Consider the following 23,287-nt stretch of genomic DNA (forward strand, 5'->3'; position numbering starts at 1 on the left):
TTTTAGAAAAAAGAACAATCCAGGGGCATTATGGTCAATTTGCTCAGCAGCTACAGTAGTAGCGAGGAGCTGCATCACGGGGGAGGAGAGAGAGTCGTTCGTCGTGGGAGTAACAGACAGACAGCACACCGCAGAGAGAGAGAGAGAGAGGGAGAGGGAGAGGGAGAGGAGCTGAAAGGCGTCGTACGCGCTCCCACCATCCCCCACCCCCCTCGCGCTGCATTATTTTCTCTCTCTCCCTCCCCTCTCCGCCTCCCCGCTTATTCTCTCTCCCCCTTCCTACTCTCTGTCCCCCGTCTGCTCCATTTGTGCTGTGCGCGCTCCCCTCCCCTCCCCTCCCCACCCACTCCCCCCATTCCGTCGGCGCAGCAGGCAGGCGAACGGAGCTCACTCCCCCCTCCCTCGCTGATTTCCTCCCTCCCAAGAGAAGATGTCCGCCGTCCCCTCGAGGTATGCAGAGATTTCCCACGCCTCCACCGGAAACCACTGCCGTTTCTGCGGGTTCTTGGCCCCTAAGCGCGCCATTGCCGTCTCTCCCCCGTGCTTCTTGGTTCGGGCGAGTTCCGAGATTTTTTTCCTTGCTTAGACGAATCTGCTCCGTCGTTCCGGGAGGAGGGGAGGGGTGGTTGCGGGAAACGAACGTCCTTTTTGCCACGAAAGGTGGTGGTTGTGGTGCTCCTTGCCGCGATTCTTGGGGACCGCCAGCGTCGCTAATGCGGTGCCTCGCTGTTTCCTTGTGTCGGTGGAGCCAGATTCCGGCGGGATTTCCACAGATTCGTCTTTCCCGGGGCTTCGACCTGTGAGATGCGGGCAGGGATTGGGCTTTCTAGTCGCTATATGTATTTACGGACTTTTTTTATTCGGAGTTTTGGGGAATTACTGGAACATATTTGTCTTGTGGTCGAGGAATCATTTCTCACCTACCATTTCTTGGCGGAATGCTATTTCTAGTCGTAATTTCTGAAATTTTATAAAAGGGGTATTTTGCCTTCTTGTTTTTTCAGAAAGATGCCTAGATCTGGCACTAGTTCATCCATCTTTTTCTCTTTTTGCGGGTGACTAAGTTCATCGATCTGAAACGGGCATTGCCCCAGTGAACTTTGCTGCCATGCTGCGATTTATTTTCCAGCGTTACTTTGTTCGTATGCAGGCCTGGTTGGCTAGGATCTAGTAGATGTCATGCAAATCGATTACTCACTGCACGAGTAGAATGGTGTCAATATTTACCATCCTGGTTGCTCCAAATAACTATGTTTGTTGTTATCACTGGGAGTCCTTTGCTCAAGCTTCAAGCTATATCTCTTTTTTGAATGAACTTCAAGCTATATCTGAGATCTGATGTTGTCCTTGGCAACTTCACTGCACACTGGAAGTCATATTTCAACCGTGTTAGGGGGTGGGACACACGTTTCTTGCCGATGATGTTATCATAACTCTCAAAATTTACCAGTTTCTTTTTTCTGCATACATTTCGGCGTGCTTAGTTATTTCAGGGGAGACGTCTCCATGAATCCTGCATGTTTCCAGAGTTTGTCTATAGCTTCATTTGGGGGGAATGCTATATTATCTGATTCCAACTTGACTTGTCATATCAGGTTCTATGTCTGAAACTTGTTATAGGGTTATATCTGAATCTTGAAGTAGATCTACTACGGCTGAGTCCTTCGCTTCACGTATGTTTTGGTTAGCTACCTCTGCTATATTGAACGTTTTTTTTCAGTAACTTGTGTCCTAGAATGGTGTTGCCAATGATTATGATAGAAAAAGATTTGAGTCATCGTTATAACAGTCACTCATACTAGCCTATTATTAGGGGCACTTAATAGGAAAGCATGAAATCTGCCATCATACACTTATATGCTGCACTTATAAATATCTGAAAATCTTAAGGCATTTCGTATGTACCAGCGTACACATATAATGTGCCCACACAGTAATGAAACAAAGCCATTTTTGGTAAGTGCCAGGTAAAATCTGTAGCATCACTGGCATCTATCATTGCAAGACATACATAAATGCCAGCTAAACCATATGCATGTGTGTGATAGCTGAGAAGCAAGCTGGCCAATAATTGGCGTGCGTCTGGAAAGTGAAATTTCCGCTCTCCTAAAATTAACCCAAGCCATTCTTTCTCCCCCAATCAATTCCGCAGCATTCTTCACCTCGCTTTGGACCCTTAGTGCCTGCCCCTCACCGCTCCATCGCCGCCACTCATCCCTCACCTAACCCTCATAGCCTGCCGCACCATGCCATTGCTCCTGTCACTGGTGCCCTCTCCCTTTGAGCCGTACATGAAGGAACTGCTTGATTGCATTGTCTTTTCATGACGTGCAAGTTTTTACACCAGTGTCAGACAAAAAAAAGTCTGACAAATTAGTAAATATGCTTAGCATAAGGTGTTTGCTTGTTAAGTCGTCTGAATAAACTTCAAAGTGGAAACACAAATGTATGACGCGCTAAATTTTCTCTGAAGAGTTGGTTCTTATTCTATATATTTGTGTTGTTTTGTCCCATGCATCAATTTTCTAATTAGCTCATGTTTTGCTATAGTCAACCCACTCTGATGTAAAAGCTGTTCATTTAAAATCCCGTGGATGATCAGTATTATTGTGGTTCTTACTAACATCAATTTTTTCTTTATCTGCATGCTATTTGTTCTAAAGTGATTATCTCTTGGTCACATATTGGCAAAATGTACTTCACATGCGTCGGCTATTTATATATTATTATGTCCTTTTTCAGGAGCTGATTCAAGGTGTAGGTTGTACTATGTGAGAAGGACAGCTGTGCACATCAAGACTAAAATTAGCTTCGCTTGATTACACTTCAGCTGGTTGAATAATATACTTGATTTTGGTGGTTCAAAAACATGGGTTCTAGATTTCCATCACATCAGCTGAGCAGTGGCCTTTATGTTTCTGGCCGACCTGAGCAACCTAAGGAGAAGGCCCCGACCTTTGGATCCAATGTGATGCCATACACTGGTGGTGACACCAAGAAATCTGGAGAGCTTGGGAAGATGTTTGAGCTCCATGCTGAAAGATCTAGAAAATCTGGTCCTCTAGGCAATGCGCCTTCGAGAAATCCTTCATTTGGCGGTGCTGCCTCCAACTCTGGACCTGTGTCTAATGCTGGCGGTCGGTCAAACTACTCCGGTTCTCTTTCATCTTCAGTTCCTGGCGCTGGAGGATCAGCAAGAGCAAAATCTAATTCCGGACCACTCAATAAGCATGGAGAACCAGTAAAGCGGTCATCTGGTCCCCAGTCTGGAGGTGTGACCCCAATGGCTCGCCAGAATTCCGGCCCTCTCCCTCCAATGCTTCCTACGACTGGGCTTATCACATCTGGCCCTGTTACTTCTGGACCACTGAATTCGTCTGGTGCCCCAAGAAGGAAAGTATCTGGGTCTCTGGATCCTGCTGCATCGATGAAGGCGCGGGCCACATCGCTTGCTCACAACCAGGCTGTTACTACACTCACCAGTGAAGATGGTTTCTCAGTTATGGGAAGCATTTCAAAGTGGGTATTCTGGCTAGTGATCACACTCTTGCTGTTCGGGTTTGCAGTAGGTCTCTTCATTCTTATTGCTGTAAACAATGCGATTGTGCTGATAGTTGTTGTTGCAATGATTGGTTCTGTTGCTGCACTTGTGTCTTGGAATGTTTGGCGGGGCAGGAGAGGCGTGCTCAGGTTTGTCAATAGCTGTCCTGATACTGATCTCAGAACTGCAAAGGATGGAGAGTATGTGAAGGTTACAGGGGTATGTAAAATGCTTCTGATCCTGTTGGATTTATTGCCCTTTTCTTCACTCTGATAAATTGCTGTTTGATGTCAGTATTCATCCTGTTCTACTGAGCAATAACCTAGACACTAATATCCCTAGACACTAACCTTAACATAGTTGAGTACTATCAGAGTCCAAGTCTGCACATAATATACCAATATATCACCAAATTTCTGTATTTCGTTTTACTATTCATGGTATAATTTGCATGGTTGTTATAATTGAATTCTTATAGTCACTTAGTTCCACATGTAGCATAAACTCCCTGTCAGTTTTTGGAGATTGTGTACATTAATCTACAAGTTGACAACATATTCTTTTTTGTTCTAAGAGAACTTGTTCCGTTGTCAGTTACCATTCAGTAATGATCAGTATGCCAAACAACACAGGTTGTTACGTGTGGAAATTTCCCCCTGGAGTCCTCATTTCAAAGGATTCCAAGATGTGTGTACACTTCAACTAGGCTGTATGAGTATAGGGGCTGGGATTCAAAAACTGCAAACCCCAAGCATCGCCGGTTTACCTGGGGATTACGGACAGCAGAGGTGAGTTTTGTTTTTTCATGAGTGCCTAGAAAAACGATGCTTAAAATAAATTGATACAATGAGTTATTCCCCAGTAAAAAGATGTGTTGGAAAACTGTACTAATGCAGTTATATTACTTTCTTCCGAACTGACATTGACACTTCACCTGTAAATATTGCAGCAACATGCGGTCGATTTCTACATTTCAGATTTTCAGTCTGGGCTTAGAGCATTGGTGAGAACAGGAAGTGGTGCACGGGTGACACCATATGTCGATGAATCGGTAGTAATTGACGTCAATCCTGAGAACAAGGACTTGTCTCCTGAATTTCTAAGATGGCTACGAGAAAGGAATCTCTCAAGTGATGGTCGGAAAATGCGCCTAAAAGAAGGGTATTATTTTCTTCATGTTGCTTTCCACCTAGAAGGCTTGCATTGCTGCATAACTAGAGATGTTTACCTCTATTCCAAAGATGTGCGCCAAAAAGATATAATTGAATAATTGTGTTCAACTCTTATCTTGTACCTGCAGATACATCAAAGAAGGCAGCACTGTGAGCGTGATGGGTGTCGTTCAAAAGAATGAGAGCGTGTTGATGATAGTACCTCCATCAGAGCCCATCTCATCTGGTTGCCAGTGGGGGAGTTGTTTCTTTCCAGCGAACCTTGATGGACTGGTCGTGAGATGTGAAGATACTTCAGACATGGATGTGATACCAGTATAGCAAGCTGATGATTGCTGTGGTGTGGAATAGCTGCTGTTGAAGAGGGAACGTTGGCCTGTCGAATCTTTTGACCTCGGGTTGGGTTTGATTGGTAGAGTATTAGAACTGAGAAAAATGTACAAATGTTAGGTGTGATTAAGGCTAGTAAAGATGGAGTATGGCTGCTGGTTAATCTGTGTTTGGCTGTATAGTCCTTTTTCCATGTGTTTTGTCCTCCTTCGCTCCTGTTTTTTCGGTTATGAGCTCTCAATACTTGTGTAATATGATTGCTTTTGGGCTGTTTGAAGACATGTTGAATCGGGTTTATGTGTTATTTAGGATGAACTTCTTGCATTGCTGTTAAAGCCTAAATATATTGTTGCTGTTACTTTTATGTATCCATGTTGGCGGTCCATTTCATTCATGATGTCTTTTGGGCTGTTTGAAGACTCGGTCGAATTGGGTTTATATGTTTTGTAGGTTGAATATTTCTTGCACCGCTGTTAAAGATGCTACCTGCCACATTTCTGTGCCCACATTGTTTTGTATGTAATTAAAAATGTCAAATACACTGGCTTTGATAATCTGTAACTTGCTTAATTAGCATATGGGTTTTTTGTTCTTCATTGTAGCGTGTACATCTAATTCAGTAAAAATAATAGGCATCACCTTCTCTGTGTAAAACTATGTCTGAACATTGTTTATGCCATTGAGAGAGAAATTTACAGGATGCACAGGTTTCTTTACTTATGTTGAGATTGAGATTTAGTTAGGGGCCTAATTACCCAGAAAATAAGGTGGTGAAAACACACTGTACTGGGAAATGTAGAAGGCAGCCGATCTGCACGTGTCTTGGAAAAAATATGGCCAAACTCTAGCTGATAATCCATTTTAGACTTGGTTGTAGAGATGAAAAGGGGCTCCCTGGTAAAGTAAAACTAGAGGATCTATTTGTCATAAAACAGAGGATTTCTTGGGCTCAGCTGCAATATTGTATAGTTGATATGGACTATGGGTTTTTTGTTCTTCATTGTAGCGTGTACATCTAATTCAGTAAAAATAATAGGCATCACCTTCTCTGTGTAAAACTATGTCTGAACATTGTTTATGCCATTGAGAGAGAAATTTACAGGATGCACAGGTTTCTTTACTTATGTTGAGATTGAGATTTAGTTAGGGGCCTAATTACCCAGAAAATAAGGTGGTGAAAACACACTGTACTGGGAAATGTAGAAGGCAGCCGATCTGCACGTGTCTTGGAAAAAATATGGCCAAACTCTAGCTGATAATCCATTTTAGACTTGGTTGTAGAGATGAAAAGGGGCTCCCTGGTAAAGTAAAACTAGAGGATCTATTTGTCATAAAACAGAGGATTTCTTGGGCTCAGCTGCAATATTGTATAGTTGATATGGACTATGGTGTAGCTGAAACAACCACAGGGGAACAGAAGGGCCTTGCTGTAAGAGAAGACGAGGCCACCGACAGGGGGCAGGGGCATACCTGTAAGAGAAAAAGTAGGAGGCAGGGACCGGCGTGCGAAATCCCAAAAAAACTTGGACCATTTCTCGATTTGTGCGTGTCATCCTTGCGCAGGGGCCATGCTAATCTTCTCTGTATCGTTCCAATTTTATCGGATGTCCCCGAAGGGACGAGCCAGCTGCAGCGAGCGAGCTTATAAACAGGTCGCGACGCTCTCTTGTAGGCGAGGTGGGACTAAACAATCCTAGACTGCTGTGTTGCTCTCCCCGGCCGCTCCCGCGAGCGCGTAAGCCGTCCGTGGGCCTAAAAGCCCAGCGGCAAGCAGCCTCGTAGTAGACCTCACGCGGGCTGCATCTCCTTACGCGGCCCAAATCGGTAGAGACAGAGCATGGTGCTATTTTTTCTTCCTCTCCGTCTTACTGTACGTGCCACACGCAGAACATGAACATCATCGTGTTGAGTTTGTCCACAGAGTTAGATTGTGTTGAGTTCAGTTGTATTCTCTAGTTCTTTTTTTGTTGTTGAGAAATTAGTTGTATTCTCTAGCTGTTGGCAGCAATCTAGCCCCAACATTTTGACCTCTAATGAATAAGTCTGGGATGGGATGCTGGCTGGTTGGCTGGTAATGAAGAGCTAGCAGCTGCTCAAAACGGTGGTGTATTGATGAACCTACTGCTTGCTTTAAGGTTCAGGTCAGCGTGTGCAGCCGGCAATTTCAAGTGATCCTTGGGGCTTTCAGCTGGCAATTATCACCAGTGTGTGCAGTAATGTTAAACCAGATGCACAAGTTGGGTGAGAGTATTTTGTTTTTGATGAAACAACTCAGTGAAAATCTACCTACGGGAAGGAGCTGAACAAACAGAGCTCAGGCTGCAAGTGGGACTCTCCGCGGGAGGCCCGCATCCGCCCCACATCAGCCGCATAGTATAAGCGGGAGGCCCGCATATGCCCGCATATTTTTACGCGGGATAAGCGGGTTTAGCGGGCAACCCACATCCTATTAAACACTGAGTTCGTACACTCAAATAAGCAGCTGAATCCAAACGCGTACAAGCAGGGCAGGATGCAACAAATACTCAAATGTTCATGCATTCTGAATAGTGATCATGGAACACCAGAACTTCTTGTGCTGACAGACATCGGAAAGGGATCTGAAGCTGGACATCGTGCACCCATCAAAAGTAAATGAAACAGAGAATGAGTGAATGATTGTTGATCGATCGATGAGAGATGGATGTGCGTGGCGACCATGATAGAGCTGGACGAGGATGACGCTACGACCGTGTCCATGGCGGCGCTAATACGGCCGTGGACGAGGTGGACGGCGGCGCTGCGAGTATGACGGAGCTGGACGACGACTATGGCGGCGCTAAGGCTGCCGTGGCCGAGGTGGACGGCTGCGACCATGACGGAGACGGCGAGGACGTCCATGGCGGCGCTAAGGCTGCCCTGGCTGAGGTGGACGGCGGCGCTGCGGCCATGGCGAAGCTACACGGCAGCATGTTCTAATCCACAATGCATCGTCGCGGCGTGTCCTTATTGAAGGAAGTGAGATAGACGTGGGCTCGATGCGGGCACCGCGGAACAAACCGACATATCCCACATATCTTGTCGCACTATCCGTGGGCGTCCGCTAATGTAGATTATGTGGGCTTTTAAGTGGGCACCGTGGGCAGCCCGCGTCCATTTGCAGCCTGAAACAGAGCAGAGCAGAGCAGGTGCAGTCCGTCATTCGCCTTGAGAATATCAGCTGAGAAGCAGATCACAACAGGAGTTCCGGCGATCATTCTCAAGGCGGCCCCGACTGTCGCACCACGAAACCAATACTATAAAAATACGCGCGTGTTGTTGGCAGAAGCAACGCATCTCATTTTCATCGCATGTGGTTCAGGTTCATCAAGCGACCCGTCCTCCGACTCCGATCTTGGCCAACTTCTTTGATTGGTCATCCAGCCAGAGCCGGGGACCTGGTCCCCGGGCCTGGATCGGCAAGTTGCCCTGGATATCAGCAACAACATTTTACACGGTGCGGCGGACCATGTCGACATACAGTAGAAAATTGAGGAATGGCTCTGAATCGACCCGAGTACCATGCATCGTGCAAGGCCGGTTATCCTTTGATTTCATTGTAGAGTCAGTTGTTACCTGACGAAGATGGGTAAGTAAGAACACGTTTGCTCCTTTACCTTCGCACCTGTCTTCTTCAGGGAAACTGTCAGTCAGTCTGCCGCGCTAGGGGCTAGACGGGCCAAATCTCTTTCAGGTGTTATGTTCAGCTGGAAATTTTACCAACGTGTATCAGTGCCCCAAGTTAGGAGAACCGACTTCAACCCAGAATCTGGGAAGGAGCGTGCAGTGAGCCCATGTGGAAATCGACACCCACCAGAAGATCAAAACAAGGGAATGAATGCACCAGCTCATGCTCGTGCCCAGACCCAAGTAAAAGGGGAGGATCATAACAGGAGCTCCTCTCCTCTCCCCCATGATTTTCTCCACCTTCCGAAGAACCCGTGATCACCACACAATCAATCATTCCTGGAACGGCCCCGTACGGTACGGCAGCTGGTCCCGTCCCGTATTCTCCCCACTAACCTCCCGAATTTCACTGTATGGACCCCCTTTGATTTTCTTTTCACCTCGGGTTGGGTTTGTTTGGTAGTACTAGTAGAACTGAGGAAAATGTACAAATGTTACGTGTGATTATGGTTACTGAAGATCGATCGAGTACGGTTGGGTAACCTGTGTTTGGCTGTATAGTCTTTTTTCCAATGTATTACGTCCTCTTTTGCAATTTTTTCGCTCACGAGCTCTGAATACTTGTGATATGATGGCATCTGGGCTGTCTGAAGACTTGTTGAATTGGGTTTATATGTCACTTTGGGGCAACGAAGATGATATGAAGGCAGTCCGAGAGCTTTCTGGTAATGGTGCAGGTTTTAATAGGCACGGGCTTGAACTGCAATCCTGATGCTATACTTCCTCTCTTCAAGACTGTTACATTCAGACTTATTCTTTGCTACACTCAGCGTTTGTTGATGAGGATTTTATCCTTTGTGCATTGGAGGCCCAGAGCTTTGCGCCCAGGACAAATGGATACATGGAATTGACGATAGGAACCGCGGTGCTTTCCTGAATGTACTTTGAATCGTGATACGTTGTGTTTACCTGAGTGGCTGAATCTCATGTTTAACTTGCAGGTTTTAGTTTACTGTTCTGGAGTAGTGTACGAAAGGAATGTTTTCTGTACCTGGCAATTGTATATACTGAAGGAATGCTATCATTTTTTGCCATGCCTCCGAGAGTCTGAAATGCGTTTCATCTCTAAAGTATATGCAATTTTCTATGGACCAAAATATCCGCAGTGCAAATGGCATACTGCTGCAGCCTGCTTGTTCTTCTGCTGCCAGATCTGTTCCTTCTCCCTATCTATATATACGGCCACTACCTCTGCTTCTAAATATAAGAAGTTGTGTCAAAACGTCTTATATTTAGGAATAGAAGGGAGTACTAACTTGTTACGCTGGCTCTTTTTTCTGCTTTTCTTTTTTGCTTAGGGAGGGTTTACATTTGCAGATTCCAACAACAAACCCATGATTACATGAACTCTGCTGTGAACATGGCGTTTGTTATCTGAATTGTAGATATCACATTGACGGTTTAATTTAGGATATATTTCCTGCACTACAGCTAAAGATCTTGCATGTCATATCTCTGTGTCCACATTGTGTTTGTATGTGATAGAAAATGTCAATACATTACGCTATCCGTGACACTTGATTAATTAGAGCATGGGTTCTGCATCAGAAAGATAATTCTCTTTGCGTTCCTTCTACAGTATGTGTGTGGTGTGCTGTCTTCGGGAGAGAGATTTATAGGATGCAGAGATTCCTGTACCTCAGTCGAGATTGAGAGTTTGGGGTTTAATTACCATTAGGATTTCAATGTAAAAGATGATAAGGCCGCAGATGAAAGTACAAGGGTATACCACGGCTGTAATAGAGAATGTGGATACTGAGAGAAGGCTCCAGGGGCACGGCTGTAATAGAGAAAGTGGCAGCCAGGGACCGGCGCGGAAAATCTCAAAAAAATTTGGACCATTTCTCGATTTGTGCGTGTCATCCTTGCGCAGGGGCCATGCTAATCTTCTCTGTATCGCTCCAATTTTATCGGATGTCCCCGAAGGGACAAGTCTAGTTGCAGCGAGCGAGCTTATAAACCGGTCAGAGCTCAATTGAACAGGGACTAAACAAAGTAGAACTGCTGCGTTGCTCTCCCTAGCCGCGCGCACGTTGACCACCCGACAAAGCCCGATCACGCGGGCCTAAAAGCCCAGCGCGAGACCGTTGCTGAACTCACGTGGGCTGCATCTCACTACGTAGCCCAGATCAGTGCGAGGGGCAGAGGTCAGTTATCTTCAGCTCTCTCGTTTCTCAAAAAAAAAAAAAAAAAATCTTCAGCTCTCTCGTAGTTCCTCTGATCAATATTCCTAGTTCGATTCCCTCCTAGCAGGGAGTAACAATGTGCTCCTTGATAAATATAAATGTGTTGAGCACCAGAACTTGTCAGAATAATGGGCTTGGTTCCTTAAGATTTTCTGAAATTCCTAGTGTAAATCTCAAAAGCTTGTATAATACCATGTTTTTTCCATGTTGCAACACAAAGTGAAATGGACTCAACTGGTTAGCGAGCGTTAGTTTCCCACTGGTGCGCAAGTAGATGCATAATTCTTTTATTTTTTTAACGTACATTGTTCTTTGTTATCACTCACACAAGCTAACTAATTGGAGATTTGCATAACTCAGCCGGCTCAAACAGTTTCATACTCCCTCCGTTCCAAAATATAAGGTGTATTAGTTTTTTAAAAAGTCAACTGTTGTCTATGTTTGACCAACTTTACAGCAAAATATATAAAGATTTATAATACTAATTATATAAAATGTAAAAACATAGTTCATGATGAATCTAGTGATAATGATTTGGTATTCTAGGTATTGATATTTTTGTCTATAAACTTGATCAAACTTAGAGAAGTTTGACTTTTTGGAAAAATAATACACCTTATATTGAGGAACGGAGGGAGTATAACGGTAGCACAATGTAGTTAATTTAGGTTTAAGCAACTATCGTGGGGTCAATGCACCGGGCCCTGCACCTTTATATTGTTTGATTCGTACTAGTATAAGTGGCTACTATGTGCGTAAGTTGAGTGAATTGCAAAAAACCACCACATTTGAAGTTCTCGTTCAGAATTGCCACCACATTTCTTGCGCGCCCCAAAAATCTACCGGTTTTCTTGTTAATTTTCTCAATAAACACTGATGACCGATTTGAACCGTTTTAATCCGATTTCCAACCTGTTGGGTCCACCTGTAAGTGCTGACATGGCAGTAAACGGTCAGCACCGTTTGTTTACTCATATGCTGAACAGAGGGTCCACCCGTGAGTAGCCTTGTCTTTCTAAATCTTTTCTCTTTGGAGGCATTCCATCGAACAAGTATGCAGCATGGTCGGTCGCGAGCAGGTCGCAGGGAAGCAACGGCCAGGCTCGTGGCGAAGCTCGTCGAAGGCGACGGAGGGTGTACTGTCGGGCGATGCCGGCCTCACTAGAGGAAGATAAAGGCACGTGGGCGTACTGTCGGGTGAGGCCTGTCATGCCCCAGAGGTCATGCCCTCTTCGTGGGACTGCCCTGGAAAATGGGCCGTGGAACTTGGGCTGGGCCTAGTGGCAAGGATCTGGAGCAATGCTATATAAAGAGGCGTGCGTCACAGGAGACGGGGGGAACGATTGAAACGTCTGAAGCCTCTCATCCTTTTGCTCCTGTTCCTCACCTCCCTGCTATCTGTATCTCCCTCTTGTTGCTGATTCTCACCTCAAATCTCTTCTCTTGTATCCGAGATCGGTACTGATCTGATTGCTCACCCCATGTATGTGCTTGGGTCGTGACAATTTGGTAATCAGAGCCAACAAAAAATCACCAACCCACTTCCTGCCTATCACCTATTCGACGAAATGCCTGAGAGTGAGTTCCACCTGCGCATGCGCTTGCTGCTCGAGCTGACGCAGGTGGGAACCGTGGCTGAGTACACGACGTTGTTCTGGGAGCGTCTACACCATGTGCTGCATCTTGACTCCAGTCTAAGCATCAAGAGCTTTGTCCACCCGTACATTGATGGCTTGCGCAAGGATATTCAAGTAGCTGTGCACTCGCAATCGCCATCTAGCATCACCAGAGCGTCCTGCCTTGCTAGAATTAGGGAGGAAGAGATCATGAAGGATGAGGCCATGGCTGTCGAGGAGCGTGGCAATGGCTACGACCATGGAGTTCATGGTCTCATGCCTACTGAGACCCTCTGCACCGTCTCCACCAAGCTCGAGGTCCCAGTGTTGTGCAGTGCAGATCGCGGCGTCGACGCCAGCATCCTTGCTGCTCCAACACCGATCATGTGCTCAACGGATTACCCAAGTTGTGACGCCACCATCGACATCTCCCCTGATCTTGCAACCTCTGCTATGTGTGGCGAAGCTCTCGACACCAACACCTTTAGTGTCGCCACACCAACCCCGTGGTGGCGACCGATTCCTTCCCTCAAGTTCGTCATGACGACGCCCACCAGGGTTTGTTGAAAGGCTTTGTGTTTACGGACGTGTTCATGTCAGGTGTGACACTAGGTTTGAAGCCACAAGGGACGGTGGTCCGGCCGGCACCATGGCCCTCTTTCCTTGACAAGGACAGCAGTACAGCTCATGGCGGCATCATCGAGCCACCATCGAGCGCCGCCACGGTGTTAATCAGGGAGGTGGCTCCCTGTGTGAGTTGGCAAGGAATGATGAGAGAGGATATTTACAGTGCAAAGGTGTGCTGGGGGAAGCTCTCTTTCTGGCCTCGGCCGCACTCACACAAAACAACCCCTCAATCTCTTAGGCAAGCAGGAGACATCAACCGCAGCAACTCAAGCCTTGGGAACATCGACTGGTATTGGTGGCTTATTTTCAATGAGTCCTTGGAAGTAATGTATGCTCTAGCAGAATCAGAGGTGCGGTACTTAAGGCGTAATCCCTCCAACTCTCCTTGGTGTTTGGTGGACGTGTTCTGGAGGTTCCAAAACTACTGGTCTGATCCTCAAAATGTACGGCTAGCTGATGTGAGTTTTGAAGCTCTATTTTCTGCTGGACAACACAACACCGGACTCCCTTTGCAAGTCTTGGGTGTTGGTTCAATTCTGAACATATTGTTCAGTGAAGCTGCACCTAGTTCACTAATGACAGAGTGCCATGTGGATGGATGTCTATGGAGAGCACAATATGCACCTTGTTGTATCTTGGGGAAATCCATCGAAGAGAAGCATTTGCATATTTATGCAGCAGCTAATCAGGCCCTAATATTATGCAGAGCAGAAGTGGAACTCTTTAGCGAAGCCTATCGCCCTTCAACTATTTTTGCCCACAACACAGTGTGGGAAAAGCCAACTTGCAGTAATATCATTGCATCTTCTGTGCTTACTTGGCGGTTCAGTGCTACAGATGTTCTTCGCTATAAGTCGATGCAGTCTTCATGTAAGGTAGACAGTGCCATTGTTCATAATTCCTCATGGAAAACCAGTGGTCGCTGTGAAGGCATGCCTTTATATTGGTGGTCTCTTCAAAATGAATTTTCCACACTATTTCCTGCAACTAAAGCGAGCGTGCTGCACCACATTGATTGGTGGTCTGATTTTAAATTTGTACATCAAGCTCATGCTATTGGTCATGCTACTTTGCATTTGGGATCTGCAAAACAGATGGATACTAGGATCCCTGAAGCTCTTAGAACACTCTATGTTATTATGCAACCTGAAGATCTCAGGACACTCTATGTTCCAGTTACTATGCAGCCTGAAGCTCTCAGGACACTCTATGTTATTCAGTTGGATAATGGAATTTTAAGCATTACAGTCCAAGGGCAGTTGAAGAATCCCTTTATTGTTCATGTGCATAATCTTGGTAAACTGAAAATGGATGCTTACCGCTGCTGTATTCTCGCGAGCTCTGTTCCAGAATTAAACCATGCTAGTGTCCATGCCTTTGATTCTAAGCCAGTTCTGCAAACAAAATGTGCAACAGTAGTGTCTTGGTGGCTTACAGCTCAAGAGATATACTCTCTATGTCACATGGCAAGACTCAGTTACGAGATGTGGCACATACAGCTTGATGGAAAGATATCTTTTGGTGGTGAAGCTAATGTTTATCTCTCACTGGAGTGGCTCAAGCTACCGGTGGTGGAACTTCAGTTCTCCACTCCGGGTGGCTATCTTTTCGGTTATAAATATTTTCCTATGAATCTGGAGTTGCCTTTTGATCCAGGAGACCATAAGTTACAACAGGTTCTTCTTAACATTAGTGGTGTATCCATTGGATATATACATCTGCACGAGAATAGAGGAGCTTTGACATATCATTTGCCCTGGTGGTGTACAACGCTATATTTCACGATGGAAGTTATGCAAGTTGACAGTGGGTGTTTTTATCTAGTTGTATGGCTCCTCGGCATCATTGAAGAGTTTGATCTCACCACATTATGGTGTTTATTGGATGACAAAATGTCAAGGAGGGCGACTACAACTGATAAGAAAGTAAGCAAACTGGTTGGTTATTATATTCTTGCTGGTTTTGATGTTCTGAGTGATGGAACCATATTCCAATCTCGGAAAGCATTGTACATGTTGCCTAAACCCAGCCCTGGATGGACGCTCACGAAGTGGCATATGTTTGAGATAAATTCCAACACGAATATCTTTCTAGCAGTTTTGGTTGAAAACAGTTGCACATCAGGGAGTTTCATAGTTGTCAAGTATACTCTGCTCCTACCACATTCCATTGGTGTTCAGGGAGGAATTATGTTACATATTCAGAACCTGCATGGTCACCCAGCTTGCTCAGACTACTCGGAATATGTATGCACATCATGTTATCTTGACCCAAGGGACGGAGAAAACAACCCAATTTTTCCATCAGATATGGCAGTGATCTCTGCGCAGCTGAAGTGTGACAACTTTAATATCTCTTGGAGTAGTTGGCATCACATCTTTCGGGTCGACTGGCCAAACCCATTTCTGCAGCAACAGGTTGTTAAGCTCGTAGGAGTACCCGAGAGACAATCTCCATGAGACCCGGGTGGTGTCCGCTTCGTCGACATTATTGAACTTCTCATTGAGCTGCTAGTACCATGGGATCTGGGTGGTTCACATCACCGACTCGAGGACAAGCCGCATTTGAAGGGGGCGAGAATGTCATCCCCAGAGGTCATGCCCTCTTCGTGGGACTGCCCTGGAAAATGGGCCGTGGAACTTGGGCTGGGCCTAGTGGCAAGGATCTGGAGCAATGCTATATAAAGAGGCGCGCGTCACAGGAGACGGGGGGAACGATTGAAACGTCTGAAGCCTCTCATCCTTTTGCTCCTGTTCCTCACCTCCCTGCTATCTGTATCTCCCTCTTGTTGCTGATTCTCACCTCAAATCTCTTCTCTTGTATCCGAGATCGGTACTGATCTGATTGCTCATCCCATGTATGTGCTTGGGTCGTGACAAGGCCGTGCCCAGGAGGAGTCGTGCGGAGCCGCCGGCCGAGGCCTCCGACACGTAGCGGGAGCAGCAGCAGGCCACACCTTGGAAGTGTCATGTGGAGCCACGGGCTGAGCCATCCGGCACGCAACGGGAGCAGCAGCAGGCCACGCCTGGGCGGAGCCGGCTGCCAGGCCGGAGGGCGCCGCCATGACGCGTCGAATGGCCTAGGTGCCAGCGCGGGAGCTCCACTGCTCCAGTTCCCGCTGCTCGCCGGAGGGCGCTGCTGTGACGCGCGTGACGGCCATCGAAGGGGTGCTGGCCGGCTGAGCTCCTGGGCGGTGCTGGTGTAGCCATGGCCGAGGTGGTGCATGGCCGAAGCTTAGTGGCGGCCATGGCTTGGTTCTTCGGGGAAGGGAGCAGGGGCTCGGGAGGGTGTGGCCGGTGGAGCAGAAGAGGCCGGGGGGAGGTTGGCCGGGGAGGGGCGACATTGCGGCACACGCTGAGGCGGTGGTGGCATGAGCTTGTGGCCGGAGGCCACGCTGTTCCTCGACTTCGGCGAGGCTCCGGTCAACCCCGGCGACTCCGACCGCACAAACCACCTCACCTCCATCCCTAGTCCACAACACGGTCCGCCGGCGAGAACCAACACGAGCTCCAAGAATCACCGCCGTTCTGCGCGCAAGCTGTTCGATGAAATGATACAAAGATAAACATGGTGGCAAACTCTGACCGGTGGGTCCCATGTCCAACTTAACCGTCAACGCCATCTGTGTTGACCGTTTTGTGCAACGTCAGCGCTTACAAGTGGATCCGACATGTCAGAAATTGGATTAAAATGATTCAAACCGGTCATCAGTGTTTATTGAGAAAATTAACAAGAAAATTGGTAGATTTTTGGAGCGCGCAAGAAATGTGGTAGCAATTCCAAACGAGAACTTCAAATGTGGTGGTTTTTTGCAATTCACTCGCGTAAGTTGCATGCTTCTACTAAGTTTTTTTTTGCCGCAAATAATAGTGACATGCACCTGACACCATGTATGCACCGGTTGTCCTTTGTAAGCAAGTAGGCATGTAGGCGTCCGCGAACGTCTGCAAGATAAAAACTAAGCCTGGCGCGATTATGAAAGTAACATTGGAGCTTGAATAAATTTGACCGTGCATATGGTAAAGTTACAACCTCATTCATAATTAAATACTCTGTTGTATACTAAACAGGCTCTGCAGGCAGCCAAGCATAAGTCAGTCGAACACAAATTCAACTACTGGGAATTCAGGTGTGATTGAGTACCTGTGGAAAGATACTGTTGATCACGATGTATCCTCTTACAGCGGATCAAAATTTGTCCCTTTAAAATTTGCAGCAAGAGTCATGAAACAGGAGAAATGATCGCTAAGGCCACGATGGAAATGAATGTATGCGCGTATGTATGAACGCTTGTGTCTGTATTGATGTTCAAAAAAAAAGTTGCCCTGCTTGTTGTGCCAGCACATTTGCTGAGCCACAAATTTTTTAATGGAATTGTGGTGTCCCATCTCAGAAGAAAAGGTCCATCCGGTTGGACGCAAATTAGGCTCATATATCGTTCGTCTGAGGTAAGATTTAAATATAATACAACCTGAGTACGTTTACCATAGTTTGCTAGCCCATTTGGCTATCAAGATTAAGACATTGTGCGCACTCGCTAGTTTGACTCCATGCAAACACACCAAATTTTCACTGATTACTACGCGGCCCAAGTGGGCTTATTGAGCGCAGGCTTGACTAGACGACATGGCGAACGCGACCCCCAAGCTCGAGAGCATGCGACTTTCAAAAAAAAGAAGAAGCTCGAGAGCATGCGCAGTAACAGTCGCCCCAGCCGATCCATCAAGGGCTGGACGAACAAAAAAAAACCCGATGAACTTATAAACACCAACTCCTTTTTAATACTGTCTCCAATCCATATTAGTTGTCGCCGAAACTGATGTATCTAGAATGTAGATGTATTTCAGTGCTAAATGTATCAATTTGAGCGATAATTAATTTGGATCAAAGGGAGTAGTAGAGATGAAATTACGTGTCATGATGTATTTAATGATACATATTTCATATTCTAGATGTAAATATTTTTTCTAAAACTTGATCAAATTTTGTAAAGGTTGACTTTTCAAAAAGAATATAGACACTGCGTTATGGAACAAAGGGATTATTCCGAATATGCGAATATAGAAAATTTCGAAACAACTTTCATAACCCTAAAAAAAACTTTCAGAGAAAAAAAAACAATTTTTACACTTTCTTTAACATTTCTGCACTTTTGTTATCTGGAGGAAAAAACGTTCCCAACTGAACTGGGTCGAATTTCGCGGCCCAGCATCTACTGGCTGCAGCCCATCCTCCCTTCTTTCTCTTCTCTTCCACCTGGGCCTTGGCCCATCTTCTCTCTCAGCCACCCCCCCACCTCCACCTTCCGCAGCCGCAGCCGCTGCAGTGGACGTAACGCCCGGCTGCGCCGCCGCCGCCGATCCTGCCGTTTCCTTCAAATTGATCGCGTCCGGCCTCCGTCCCCGTAATTCCCCGTGCCTCGTCCTTCGGCCTCCATCTCCAATTCCCCATGGACATGGCGACCTGCTGCCGTCTGCCGACCTGATTTGAGCGACTCACGACCACGCACTCGTCGGTTCCTCTGACCTCCTCCTCAATTCCCCTTTTCTAGGTTGGAGCCGCACGCCACCGACGCCGGGCGGAGGCAGCCCGTGCACCCGCCGCTGACGCACTGGACCCGCTCCTCGCCGTCTCTTCGATCGGTACCGCACACCCACGCCCTACTGCACGCCGCCGACGCCTGCGCCCTGGTTACAGGTTATTGCTTAGACTGCCGGCCCTTCTAATCGATGAGTTATAAATATCTGAAATTCATCACTCAAAATTGACGAGTTACAGTACAGACTTTGGTGCATTAGTTGATGCCTACACTTGGTCACATTACAGACTTACAAACTTGTATTGATTGATAATAAGAGAGATGTGGGTTGGAGCTTCAGCTGAATCGTTTTGTTGTGGATGATGAAAGAGATGCGGGCTTTTTCCATGCATATTGTGTGTTTTTATATCTAATAATGACTGGCCACCTCTGCTTTGATCATCCTCCGCCACTGGGTTGGTGCCATCTAATCAACTGTCATTGCCTGGGACGATTTTCCAAAAACAAAACAATTACATGAGGAGAAGAACTACTACTACCTCTTTCGAATTTGTCAAAGACAAAAAAATTGCAAAACAACTCTATTTGGTCTCCATGATAAACTTCAAAGTGGAAAAACAAATGTATGATAGATAAACTAAATTTTCTATGAAGAGTTGGTTCTTGTTCTAGTATGTTTTTTATTGTATTGTCCCATGCATCAATTTTGTAATTAGCTCATGTTCTACTATAGTCAAACCACTATGGTGTACTATTGTGCCACTCATTTTAAATCCTGTCGATATTCTTGATCAGTATTATTGTGGTTCTCGCATCATTGATTTTTCTTTACTTGCATTCTATTTGTTCTAACGTGATTATCTCTTGGTCACATAATGCGAAAATGTACCTCACACCCATGGTTTTTATAATATATATTTATCGTCTCCTTTTTCAGGAGCTGATGCAAGGTGTAGGTTGTACTATGAGAAGGATGGTTGTGCACATCAAGACTCAAATTGACCTCAATTGATTACACTAGAGCTGGTTGAATAATAATACACAATTGATTCTGGTGGTTCAAAACATGGGTTCTAGATTTCCATCACATCAGCTGAGCAATGGCCTGTATGTATCTGGCCGACCTGAGCAACCTAAGGAGAAAGCCCCAACCATTGGCTCCAATTTGATGCCGTACACTCATGGTGACTTGAAGAAATCTGGAGAGTTTGGGAAGATGTTTGACCTCCATGCTGACAAGTTCAGAAAATCTGGCCCTCTGGGCAATGCACCTTCGAGTAATACTTTGTTTGGGGGTGCTGCTTCCAACTCTGGACCTGTCTCTAATGCTGGTGGCCGGTCAAACTACTCTGGTTCTCTTTCATCTTCACTTCCTGGTGCTGGAGGATCAGCAAGAGCAAAATCTAACTCCGGACCATTCAATAAGCATCGAGAACAAGCAAAGTGGTCGTCCGGTCCCCAGTCTGGAGGTGTGACCCCAATGGCTCGCCAGAATTCTGGCCCTCTACCTCCAGTGCTTCCTACAACTGGGCTTATCACATCTGGCCCTCATTCTTCCGGGCCACTGAATTCGTCTGGTGCTCCAAGAAGAAAAGTATCTGGATCTCTTGATTCTGCTGCGTCAATGAAGGTGCAGGCTACATCACTTGCTCACAACCAGGCTGTTACTACTCTCACCACCGAAAGTAGTTTCTCAGTTAAGGGAAGCATTTCGAAGTTGGTACTCTGGTAAGTGATCACACTCTTGCTGATGGGGTTTGCAATAGGTCTCTTCATTCTTGCTGTTGTTCACAATGCGGTTGTGCTGATAGTTGTTGTTGCAATGATTGGTTCTGTTGCCGCACTTGTGTGTTGGAATGTTTTCAGTGGCAGGAGAGGCGTGCTTGGGTTTGTCAATAGCTATCCTGATACTGATCTCAGAACTGCAAAAGGTGGAGAGTATGTGAAGGTTACAGGGGTATGTGAAATGCTGCTGCTCTTGTTGGATTTATTGTCGTTATCTTCACTCTGATAAATTTTTGTTTAGTGTCAGTATTCACCCTGTTCCATTGAGCCTATGATCGTTCTGTTGCTATGTGCGCTAATGAGACTAGGCTGAACATAGTTGAGTATTACTGTTACACGATTCTTGTTTTGGTTTATGAATACATGTACCATCAGATTCCAAGTTACTTACCTTTCATGTTCCTTTCTGCCACATGTGCTTTGGACCTGTATACCAGCACATAATACATCAATATATCACCAAATTTCTGTATTTCGGTTTACTATTCATGGTAGAATTTGCATGATAGTTATAATTGGATTATTATAATCACCTAGTTCCACATGTAGCATAAAATCCTTTTCAGTTTTTTGGAGATTGCATATGTTAATCTACAGGTTGACAACAAAACTTGTTACATTATTAGTTACTTACCATTTATAGTAATGATCAATATGCCAAACATCGCAGGTTGTTACGTGTGGAAATTTCCCACTGCAGTCTTCATTTCAAAGGATTCCGAGATGTGTGTACACTTCAACTAGGCTGTATGAGTATAGGGGCTGGGATTCAAAAACTGCAAACCCCAAGCATCGCCGGTTTACCTGGGGATTACAGACAGCAGAGGTGAGTTTTAATTTTTCCATAGGTACCTAGAAAAATGATGTTTAAAATAAATTGATACAATGAATTACTTCCCGGTATAAAGATGTGTTTTAAAAATGTTAATAATCCAATTATATTACTTTGACATTTCACCTGTAACTATTGCAGCGCTTTGCGGTAGATTTCTACATTTCAGATTTTCAATCTGGGCTTCGAGCATTGGTAAGAACAGGAAGTGGTGCACGGGTGACACCATATGTCGATGAACCGGTAGTAATTGACATCAATCCCGAGAACAAGAACATGTCTCCTGAATTTCTAAGATGGCTACGAGAAAGGAACCTCTCAAGTGATGGTCGGAAAATGCGCCTAAAAGAAGGGTATTATTTTCTTTATGTTGCTTTCCACCTGTATCACATAAAAATATTTAACTCTTTTCTGAAGATGTGTACCAAAAGATATTAGTGAATCATTGTGATTTACTCAATACCATACCGGCAGATACATCAAGGAAGGAAGCACTGTGAGTGTGATGGGGGTTGTTCAAAAGAGCGGGAGCATGTTGATGATAGTACCTCCACCGGAGCCTGTTTCATCTGGTTGCCTGTGGGGGAAGTGCCTATTCCCATCGAACCTTGACGGACTAGTCTTGAGATGTGAAGATACTTCAGACATGGATGTCATACCAGTATAGCAAGCCGAGTGATGTGAGATAGCTGCTGGTGAAGAGGGAATGTTGGCCCGTCGAATATTTGACGTCGGGTTGGGTTTGCTTGGTAGATTACTAGAACTGAGGAAACTGTATAAATGTTACGTGTGATTATGGCTACTCCCTCCGATCTGTGTCTAGATACATCCGTATCTAGACAAATCTAAGACACGTAATGTGGATCGGAGGGAGTACTAAAAGATCGAGTATGGCTGGGTAATCTGTGTTTTCACTGTATACCCCCTTTTCAATGTATCACGTCCTCTTTTGCTTGTTTTTGGTTATGAACTCTTAATATGTGTGTAATATGGTGGCATTTGGGTTGTTTGAAGACTTATTAAATTGGGTCTAATATATGTTATTTAGGATGGTTTTCTTGCACTGCTGCTAAACATCTTTCGTTTTCCATCTCTGTCCACAATTTGCATATACATAATAGAAAATGTCAAAACATCACACTAGCTGTGGTAATCTGTAGTAACTTGCTTAATTAGGACATGGGCTGATTTAGTGATTTGCAGTAGAAAACAAAATGTTGTTTTCGCTTTCTACTTGAGGAGTCGAGATGATTATTGTTTTTGTTTTGTAATGTACATATATATGCACCTAATTCAATCAAAAGAACATGTACGATGTTTTTACGCATAAGAATAAATCTTGACATTGTGTGTCACTGGAAGAGAAATTTATATGACACAAAGATTCAATTACTCTTTAGTTGAGATTGAGATTTGGAGGTCTAACTACCAAAAGCATAAGGCGGTGAGGACATAAAGGTCTACTGTACGAAGCAATGAAGAGTGCAGCCAAGCAAGATCATGCCATTTGAGAAAATAAATGTGGTGTTCTATTAGGACTTAGTCATAAAGATGAAATGGGGCAAATAAAAGTACGAGGATCTATATGTCATAAAACTGTGCATTTTAGGGTCAGAGCAGAAAGAGCCTTGTTGTAATAGAAGATGAGGCCAGCGAAAGAAGGCATGTACCGGCATTCAATCTTTTTTAAAAAACAATTGGACCACTCAATTTGTGCGTGTCATCCTTGAAGCGGTCATAGTAGCAGGTAGAATATGTATCTACACGCGTGGTGCTAGCGCTTCCCATCTGTTTCCGCAACTCTCTCCCCTAGGCGATAAAACTAGGGTTTCTCCGTCTTCCGGCGCTAGCCGCCGGAATTTATCTCTCATCGGCGCCATCTCTCCGCCAGGCTGATTCGGATCGGGGGCGATCGTGGCCATCGCTGTCTTTGTTTTCTCTCGTGACGGGAGAT

General features: G+C 45.4%; 2 protein-coding genes and 2 non-coding genes across 7 annotated transcripts; 2 read left to right on the forward strand and 2 right to left on the reverse strand.

Moving 5' to 3' along the window:
• The first annotated feature begins 289 nt into the window (after nt 1-289).
• Nucleotides 290-5,407, forward strand: LOC119365450 (uncharacterized membrane protein At1g16860-like). 4 transcript variants are annotated; one of them, XM_037631086.1, is made up of 6 exons: nt 290-450; nt 2,743-3,519; nt 3,676-3,760; nt 4,174-4,329; nt 4,491-4,702; nt 4,842-5,407. In XM_037631086.1, exons 2-6 carry the CDS (start codon nt 2,870-2,872, stop codon nt 5,032-5,034), a joined length of 1,296 nt encoding a protein of 431 aa, XP_037486983.1. In that variant the 5' UTR covers nt 290-450; nt 2,743-2,869; the 3' UTR covers nt 5,035-5,407. The 4 variants fall into 4 exon arrangements, with proteins under 4 accessions (XP_037486983.1, XP_037486979.1, XP_037486981.1 ...); XM_037631084.1 differs by adding an exon at nt 1,596-1,683 and having other exon boundaries at nt 292-450; nt 2,743-3,760; XM_037631083.1 differs by adding an exon at nt 1,596-1,673 and having other exon boundaries at nt 292-450; nt 2,743-3,760.
• A 1,153-nt stretch (nt 5,408-6,560) lies between these two features.
• Nucleotides 6,561-6,663, reverse strand: LOC119266166. The gene has a single exon (XR_005131897.1). It is a non-coding gene; the product is annotated as a U6 spliceosomal RNA (small nuclear RNA).
• Nucleotides 6,664-10,575: 3,912 nt separating this feature from the next.
• Nucleotides 10,576-10,678, reverse strand: LOC119266168. Its single transcript, XR_005131899.1, has one exon. It is a non-coding gene; the product is annotated as a U6 spliceosomal RNA (small nuclear RNA).
• A 7,789-nt stretch (nt 10,679-18,467) lies between these two features.
• Nucleotides 18,468-22,383, forward strand: LOC119365451 (uncharacterized membrane protein At1g16860-like). Its single transcript, XM_037631087.1, has 7 exons — nt 18,468-18,581; nt 18,729-18,874; nt 19,654-20,444; nt 20,583-20,673; nt 21,172-21,327; nt 21,475-21,686; nt 21,808-22,383. The coding sequence occupies exons 3-7, from the start codon at nt 19,783-19,785 to the stop codon at nt 21,998-22,000; spliced, it is 1,314 nt and encodes a 437-aa protein (XP_037486984.1). The 5' UTR covers nt 18,468-18,581; nt 18,729-18,874; nt 19,654-19,782; the 3' UTR covers nt 22,001-22,383.
• Nucleotides 22,384-23,287: the final 904 nt, after the last annotated feature.

This window comes from Triticum dicoccoides, chromosome 2B (assembly GCF_002162155.2).
Source record: "Triticum dicoccoides isolate Atlit2015 ecotype Zavitan chromosome 2B, WEW_v2.0, whole genome shotgun sequence".
NCBI classification, from domain to species: Eukaryota; Viridiplantae; Streptophyta; class Magnoliopsida; order Poales; family Poaceae; genus Triticum; species Triticum dicoccoides.